Here is an 8,705-nt window from a genome sequence, read left to right on the forward strand (position 1 = left end):
GTGTCGCAGACGCGCGTAGGCGATCCCGCGAATCGTCGACGATACCGATTGCGAAACGTAAACGCATGATTTCGGCGTTTTCCTAGAGTTTTTCGCCGAAAAGGAGGGAAATTTTATAAATGGTAGTGGAATTGCGTGCCGATTCTGATTCCCCGGTGCGTACGCGAAGGCGCGGACGAGCGAGCGGGTGAGCGGGTGAGTGAGTGAGCGAGCGAGCGAGCGAGCGAGCGGCCGCCGACGCCACCGTAAACGATTTCCGGTCGGTTCGGCGTGCCACGCCACGGCGCGATGCGCGGTGCCTTCTTGGACGGCGGATGGGGGAGGGGAGAAGGAGAAGGAAAGTGGGAGAGAGAGACGATTCTTTTTTTAGAAGCCGCACTCCCGTCTCGTGTATCAAATCCTTACCTCTCGTGACTCCTGAATGCCCCACGCTGCTCGCTAGTAGAACACGGTATCTCCCGGGTTCACTCGATAATTCTCTCCGCTTCTCGTCCCTATCTCTCTCTTTCTCTCTGTCTGCCTTTTCCTCTATCTCTATCGCTCGCGCAAGTCGGCTCGGCGGCTCTCAGGCGCGCATACATATACACATACACACAGACTTGTATGTTCTCTCTCTCTCTCTCTTATCTTCCTCACGTCCCTCGTTGTCCCCGTCGTCACGCGTACCTCTTCCTCGTCGCCACGATTGAGAGCTTTCGGTAATTAATAGAGCTACCTGGTCCGTCCACCCGCACGCGCGCTCTCTCTCTCTTCCTTTTTTTTCTACTCGGCTCGGCTTCTTCGTCTCTGCACTGTCACGAGTTCATAGGGAGAGCAGCGTGTTCGTTCTCGCCGTCAAACTGATTCTTGCCGTTAGCCAGCCAACTAGTTTGACCGACTCCGCACTGACTGGTCGACGAGGGTCGGAATTCGCGTCGAACCGGGTTACGTACCGGGTTCTCGTCGCAAAGTTCCTCGCACACACGACACGCCTGATATATCGGCACTGTGCGTACCGATCGATCCGCAGGCATAGACGACTCGCTCGCGGTTCACGAGGGCAACGCGCGAGAGCCTCGAAGAAGGCGACGACGACGACGACGCTGATTACGCGGACGGACGCGCCTCTCTCTCTCTTTTTCTCCTGTCGCCGCCTGCCCTTCTCGTACCTCGTACCCCCGCCGCCTAGATTTTCACACTCTCGCGAGAGAGAAGACAACGCGACACCACTGCGCGATTCTACCGTTATCTAGGGCGATGCCTCTCCGCCGTTCGCCGCCGCGCCGCGGTCGTGCCCTCTATCCGCGAGGCGCGCGAGCACGCAACTCCACTGCCCACCATTGCCATTGCGCCCTTGACGCAGCCGACCGACTGCCGCGTCCTATCTTACCGACCAAAGTCTGTTCGTGTTGCTTGCACTTTTCACATTCGGCACGCGTAATCGTCTTTGACTGCGGTCCACTTGACGCTACAAATGCTTCGAAGCGCTTAATTAACCAATCAGAACAATGAATTTTACAAATTGACCAATCGAAGAATACTTTGAAGCATTTGTAACATCAAGTGGACCGTAGCCTTTAATTGGTGCATTTGGTACTGTTCGCTATACTACGATCTGCTACGTGATCGTTGAACGGTCGCGCATCTAACTAGTCTGGCTACACCCATGAGTACATACATATACTTGGATTTCTCATCTCTTCTCTTTTCGATACATATTCTGTGAATATTTAAAGCAGAATGACAAGAATGTTTTGGATCTCGAATGAAACTGATGTTTTCCAAGTTCATGCAGTTCATGCATGACTTGACCTGTTGACGCGCATTTTATATTTCCATCGCTACGCAACAAACGTGTGAAAAGAGATGGGAACTGACATCGATAGAAATTCCTGGTCGAAGCGCAAGTTTAAGTGTGCGAGTCAGGCAGAAATATTGCGATCGCATCAACGGGATGATGATTTCGTGAAATACCTACAGGAGAAGCTGTCAGAGATATCGCAGAATTTTGGAATGCACAGATCGTTCCTTTACCAGTGCATTCGGTCCGATATTCCGCTCAAGTTATTATATTTCGTTTTCACGTCGGGCATGGGTAATCAGACGCTGGGCGAGGAGTATACTGGCATAGTACAGGCCAATTTGGAGCAGCGTAGAATTCCGACGTTAATTGTATGTTCGGCTCGAGAGATCCATTAGAGCAAACCCATCTCGACAACTTTAAATTAAATTCTGTTCTCCCTTATTAGGTGAGAGTATTAGCTGCAGTTTTAGAATGCCTCGGCGAGAGAACGTTGCTCAAATTACTGCAACAGTTGCAATCGTACGTAAACCATCCACATAGGGAGTTGACCCCAACGGCGATAACATTTTTTAACGCCCTGTTATCAAAGTTGCGCACAATGATACCCATAATTGTATTATTCCACAAAGGGCTGTTTTATATTTATGGCAGGTACTACAGCTTGGGTAGGAGAATCGCTGGATTAGATTATACTAAGGTAAATTTTAAGCTCTGTGAAAAGATATTTGCAATATCACAATCTTATTATATACTTAATAATTTAAAGGTATATGGTCCTCGACCAGTGGATACCGTTAGCTGGGGATTAAGACTATTGGGAATTGCCACTTTAATCCAATGTCTGTTGAGAATTTGGCAGAGTGGCGCACTGCAAGACGCTACCACTGTAAATACATCTAATGCTAAATGCAGCAATCACAATTGTCAATTATGCCTCGAGGCAGCAGCAACAACTGCAACGCTATGTGGCCATCTGTTTTGTTGGAGTTGTCTTAGCGAATGGCTACGTGTCAAACCACAATGTCCATTCTGTAGAGAATACGTACCACCATCGAGAATCGTCCACCTGATGAATCTGTAATTTCCTGTGATAATATATTCCTTATATTTCTTAAATATATGTACATATGTAAAGGATTTCAGTATGCATGTACGTGACATATTTACGAATAATATATTTTCAAGCCAATTACTTTATCTTTATCTTTAAAATAAAAAGAATGTTTAGTTTTTTTACCTGCTTTTCTTTTGGAAAGATTTATTCAAAAAATCTGGGATTCCTAAAACTATATGAAAAAATCCAAATTCTTTTCATCTGTAAGATTATGAAGATAATGAAATAATTGATAAACAAGAACTAATATTGATTTTATATGGGAAAAGTTGAAAAAGTAATAATAATATATTTACCTACTTTACCTGTAGACATATACAAAAATATCAAGTTTTATTATGTTATTTCGGCACAAGTCGTGCTACATATTATGTAACAGTCCAATCTTGAGAAAAACAGTATGTACAATCTTCTCATTATCAGTTTATAAATTCATTTTATAAAATTATTAATTGGACAAAAGTATTAACAATATAATCAATTTTCAGTATTCTAAGAGCATTTATTCTTTATTTTTCTGTTAGAAGTCAATTTCTTTTAACCCTTTGAGTAGTGTTGCCAGATATATGCATTTAAATTTATTTCGATTTGAGAGCATATATGCGCTTAGTATAAAATAATAAAAAAAAAAAAAAAAAAACTGATTTATCCTGGCCACACAGCATTGCATTTTCATTGCATTTGGTTCAGTACTAAAAGGATTATTTTTTTCCTCTAACGTAGAGCGAAAAAAACACGACATGTAATAACGTTTTCAGTATCGCAAAACAAATGAAGACTAACTGAAATAAAAAAAATTGTTGGATCTTAGAATAGTAAAAATCGATTGTAAACTCATGCTCTTGGAAAGTCACTTAAAAACATTTGTCACTAGGATGTGCGTTGAATGGAAGTCATCCCAACAATGTTTCCGATGTATTGGCTGATGCCACCTGAGTCGTCCTTTAATCGAAATCCATGAGGTCCATAAGCCTTGTAAAATATATTTCGAAGACAATGCAACCGTTCTTTACGTCTAGAATTGAATTTTTAATATAGTTGCGGATCTTGTAAGAGATTCAATCGAGTAATTTACACTGAAAACTTACTGTGTATGTGATACGCAAGTCTCATCGTCATTTACATTTGCGCCGCGTTCTTGTGATGTGCGCCGAGTTTTACGACAAGTACCACATGATGGTTTACAATCTGAATCGGGTGGCAATACGTTATCCAAGTGTAGAGCATTAGCAGTTGTGGACCCACACAAACTACCAGTTCCTGTTACTAATTGCCATGAATCGCCTGAAGACGTTGAATCGTTTCGTTGTCGAACATGCGAATTTCGTGGTATGGGAACGCCAATCGGAGATGTACGATTTGTAGACAACGACGGACGCGATTCTTGTACAGCACTTTCTTTATTTGGAGACGTACTAAGTATTCCGTGTGCAACAATCCTACAACGTACAAATATAAATATATGTATATATAAGTATAAATATAAGAATGTATAACAGATAATGTTAATAGAAACATAATATTAAAAATTAATAATTAAAATAACATACACATTATTTCGTGCGTCATCTTGATTATCCAAAGGATCAGTAAAAAACGCAGCTGGTGATGAATCACCATCTACACTGTTTTGTTCAATAGAACTAGATGAACTGTACTTGGGACTAAAACTGGATTTTGTAATAATTTCGAAAGAATCGCTGTCAATCAGAAAAGTTTCCGATTCGCTATGCCTTGTTGATGTTCTCTCGTAATGTTTATGTATGCTAAAGTGATCATTTTCAATATATTTTAAAAAATCAAAACAGAAAAAAAATATCTCCTCTCCTTTGTTGAGTCGATCTGCTAAGTCATGCCCAAAGAGCATCCAATCGTAGGCGATGGTATAATACAATAGTTGATATGAATCCAATGTTGTATGAATTACCCCGTCAGCCCACAAACTAATTCTCAGCAATGAAATAAATAGTGGTGTGCGATCCCAACCTACAAATAACATATTAAAACATTCATAAAATATTTATTTTAAAAATTATTTTAATCTTTTTTTTTATTTGTTATAAAACTTATTTTTTAATAGAGCAATATGTTTGTACCTGAGATACAGTGAATCAATAATCCGTTATTATTATCACGTAAGTATCTCAATATTAATTTTAAATAGTTTTGCGTTAATTTGACTAGATTCCATTCTGTATACTGATCCCAGTTGACTCGTAATTGACTGGAGATTGAGTCCTCAGGTACACATATTGGCGCGTCTATGTAATTCTGGCACCAGTTAAACACCAGATCCTTGGATCGATAATCTTGGTCTCTAAATTCCTTGAAGAATTCACATCCGGGATATGGCAGTGAGATGAGGTTAAAGTTGCTGTACCGTCTCTCTTGGTCTACCTTCTCCGACGAAGTAACGCTGAGTACCGAACAAAAGAGCTCTGTTTAAGGTCCTCTAAAAGTGGATTCATAGAATAAAACAAACCGCTCATACTAATAACTGTTATTATGAAACTTTACTGTGTTTGCAAGGATGGACATCTCCTTATCGGATTAGCTATTGTCTATGTATGCAGTTTTCTTCTCAAGAAGCTATACATGCTTCATCCTAAATATCGTTATTACAAACTATAAATCTTCACTCATCATTTAATCATTCAATAAAACTTTTTTTTTACTATAGAGCCATCTTGTTTTTCTTCTATTCTCATTACATAAAAACAACTTTTTTTTATGCCAAGTCTTAATAAAAATAATATTACTAAGTTTTTGCAATTACTAAACAAAGTTTAACCATTAGGTAACACACACCTAGCCCTCTACAAGTATTTGCTTTACGACATGTACAAATACAAGAAAGATACTTAGTATCATTCTTACGTCATCCCATATTTAACTTTCTTCTTCTCCACCATGAAGTCTACGATGGTTCCTACATTAAGAGTCTTGAGAAGTTCTATATCATAATATCTAACTTTATTCTTAAAGTCAGTGAGCTTTGCTTCTTCCTCGGGTAGACTTTCCTCTACTTGCGTTACTGTCTGCACTGCACTGGCGCTGCCACTGGCTACACTGGATAGCAAATATTCTAATCCAGCTCTACCGAACATTTCCGCACCACTGGCTAAAGTTGAAGATCTGCATACATGCCTGTCCTTGTAAAGTATCACAGGCACTGGAAATCTTAAATGGCATCTGGCAAATTTTGAGTGCTTCATCAGTTTAATAAGCTTATTCCTAAAATGTATGCTTTCGTATGTATTTTCCATTATGCATGATGATGCCACTGGTGTGTCGCAGCTCTTTGAATTTCGAAACTTGTCGTGTTCTAATATTATAAGATAGCTAGGATAATGTGGGCAAAGGGCACCTCTGCTGTTATCTATTGTGGAATAGTCGTAATCAAAGGCTGCAAGCAGCATGCATCTCTGCATGATCTCCTGGTTCTGTAAAATATAACATGCTTCATTAATTTTACCAAGAATTTATCATCGATACGCTTAACACTTGACGCACACCTTTGTTTTTCACATCCTACACACTGTGGGTTGTTTATGTTCATTATATTGAATTTTCATCGTGTTTTCATAAACATATAGTAATAATTATTAAAAATTATTAACATTATTACTCTTACATGCACTTTAATATCTTTAAGTATGATTATGTATTAGAAAAAATCATAAATGTTATCAACCAATTATAGAAATCAAGATATTTAAAAAAAAATGCACAGGACATAAAATGTTCTAGAAGGTATGTGTCAAATGTTAATCCTAAGATTATAAGACAATTACCGTGACATCCGCATCTTTGGTCCTGTATGTGTTCTTTACAAAATGCGTGATGAGATTTCGTAGACTATCTATACCAATCTCAGTCATGATTTGCTGTGGCTCGAACTAAATGAGTTTTCTTGCTTATAGAAGAGGAAACTTGCCCAAGATATCTTTCCAGGAGAGGCACTAAATTCTTATTAAAATTAAATTCACAAGGCATTAGTTGCCAGTATCTATTGCGTGACAGAAACACGACACAAACACTGAATTCAAGGTATATACACATGGCATTGCAAATCAACATTTATCAAATTCATTTCGTCACAATTTATCTTCAGACGTCGACGACATGATCTTCCATGCATGTAAAATGGAATAACATGCTACCTCTGTAGACAATAAATTTTTACCTCTGTTGATGTGATTGTTAAAAAATCAAATTTTCTTTACTCAAGAAACCCTGGTGGATTTATATCTATACCCTTCTTGTATCTACAGCTGTCAAATTATCGAGACCTTAGGCTGAATACAAAAACTTTCAAAGTATACTCTACATCAAGGGAAATATGCGCGTTATTATTCCGTGACGTTTTAAATATTTATTATACATAAATTTGCTTACACATGCAATAAAAAATTCGTGAAAAAATAGAGGTTAAAAATGAGTAAAAAAAAATAAAAAAAAAATAAATTCAAAATTTTTAAAAATATATTATAAATCATACATAATATTAATATATATTATATAATATTATATATACATATAATATAATATTAATATTTAACACAAAATAAATATCTAATTTTTTAAATAAACATATTAAGTTTATAAATTTTGAATATGTAGAAAGCTCAAACACGAGAGACCAATTCCTTCTCGCAAACACGATCCTTGCGAACACTGTATAACCTAAAGACGGGAACACTGTACAATTCATCATCACCGCCGCATGTGCCACCAAAGTCGTTGAGAAAAAAACATGCGACATTTAAATTCCCGCTACGTAGAAATGCTACGACGTTATGTCGTTGGAATTATTGTGCAGTCCGCGTGTTTCTACAACGGGAAATACGTTTTTGAAATTCCAAGAACTCGCAGAAAATCTGCGATACGAGGGCACGAGGGTCCGCGAACATCTTCGAATGCGAAAATTGCGATTTCAGCTTAGAAGTACCCGTGTATATTCGCATGCTCCTACTTCGCGCTTTCAAGAAACGAAGAAACTCGGCCTTCGTATGCACGTTCGGCACGTATGAATACGTTTCAATCGTCAATTAACGGAAGAGCCGTCCAAAAGCGATTATCACACGCACACGTATCACGCGGTCGCCCTATCGCGGTCACGTTCCCGTACTTTTAAGGTTATCTACGAGATCATGGCAGCCCTTTAACGGCAAAGAGATAGAGTCCCTAGTAACAGGGACTTTATTTCTAGGGACTCTGCTTGAAAAACCTAAAGCCTTCTATCTGCGTTTCGAAATTAGGCCTGTTCGTGTTGCTGCCCTTTTTGAATTAATTTCTTCGTCGTCTCTCTCTTTTTTACGATCGAATATATATTTATCTCATCTCAAGTGCAAAAATTTTTAGGGATTTCAAGCAACTCGAACAGACCTATTTACTGCCACTACAGAAAAGCTATAGTAGACGTAACGTAAACTATAGATTTTTAGTTACTTTATTTACAATAAATTTCGGAACACAACCTGTATACGATATTAGAAATTGGTCCGAAATCTCGGACAAAGAGAGAACTGAGGGTCGATTTGTGTATAAGTAACTAGAGTAAAAATGACAAAAGTGAAAAAATTTACTAGAGTATTTATAATTTCATTGGTCAACACCTAGTAAATTTGCTCACTTTTGTAATTTTCACTTTAGTTACATGATATACAATTACCACAATTGACCCCTTGACCAATCGCATTAATCAATTGGCCGAATATTCAAATACGATTGGTCAATTCTCTCTTAATGCAAAATTTTGGATCAATTTTTAGCATCGTGGACAGAAGGCTTAGCGGGGATTCACAT

General features: G+C 38.6%; 3 protein-coding genes across 4 annotated transcripts in view; 1 reads left to right on the forward strand and 2 right to left on the reverse strand.

The window, feature by feature from the left end:
* Positions 1-1,245, reverse strand: part of LOC105197651 (ras-related protein Rap1) — an 18,735-nt gene extending 17,490 nt beyond the window's left edge. The window contains exon 1 of the mRNA XM_011164122.3: positions 406-1,245. The gene's annotated coding sequence lies outside the window, so the exon portion shown is untranslated. The remainder of the gene's footprint in view (positions 1-405) is intronic.
* A 212-nt stretch (positions 1,246-1,457) lies between these two features.
* LOC105197648 (peroxisome biogenesis factor 10) lies at positions 1,458-3,015 on the forward strand. Its single transcript, XM_011164118.3, has 3 exons — positions 1,458-2,151; positions 2,229-2,480; positions 2,550-3,015. The coding sequence occupies exons 1-3, from the start codon at positions 1,846-1,848 to the stop codon at positions 2,862-2,864; spliced, it is 873 nt and encodes a 290-aa protein (XP_011162420.1). The 5' UTR covers positions 1,458-1,845; the 3' UTR covers positions 2,865-3,015.
* A 182-nt stretch (positions 3,016-3,197) lies between these two features.
* Positions 3,198-8,041, reverse strand: LOC105197704 (myotubularin-related protein 14). Of its 2 annotated transcripts, none has more exons than XM_026131676.2 (7): positions 7,849-8,041; positions 6,692-7,062; positions 5,775-6,340; positions 4,994-5,313; positions 4,448-4,883; positions 3,986-4,336; positions 3,198-3,912 (listed from the first exon to the last, which is right to left on the reverse strand). In XM_026131676.2, the coding sequence occupies exons 2-7, from the start codon at positions 6,776-6,778 to the stop codon at positions 3,768-3,770; spliced, it is 1,905 nt and encodes a 634-aa protein (XP_025987461.1). In that variant the 5' UTR covers positions 6,779-7,062; positions 7,849-8,041; the 3' UTR covers positions 3,198-3,767. The 2 variants fall into 2 exon arrangements, with proteins under 2 accessions (XP_025987461.1, XP_011162501.1); XM_011164199.3 differs by having other exon boundaries at positions 7,541-8,041.
* Between the last annotated feature and the right edge of the window lie 664 nt (positions 8,042-8,705).

Source organism: Solenopsis invicta, chromosome 10, assembly GCF_016802725.1.
Source record: "Solenopsis invicta isolate M01_SB chromosome 10, UNIL_Sinv_3.0, whole genome shotgun sequence".
In the NCBI taxonomy this organism is placed as follows: domain Eukaryota; kingdom Metazoa; phylum Arthropoda; class Insecta; order Hymenoptera; family Formicidae; genus Solenopsis; species Solenopsis invicta.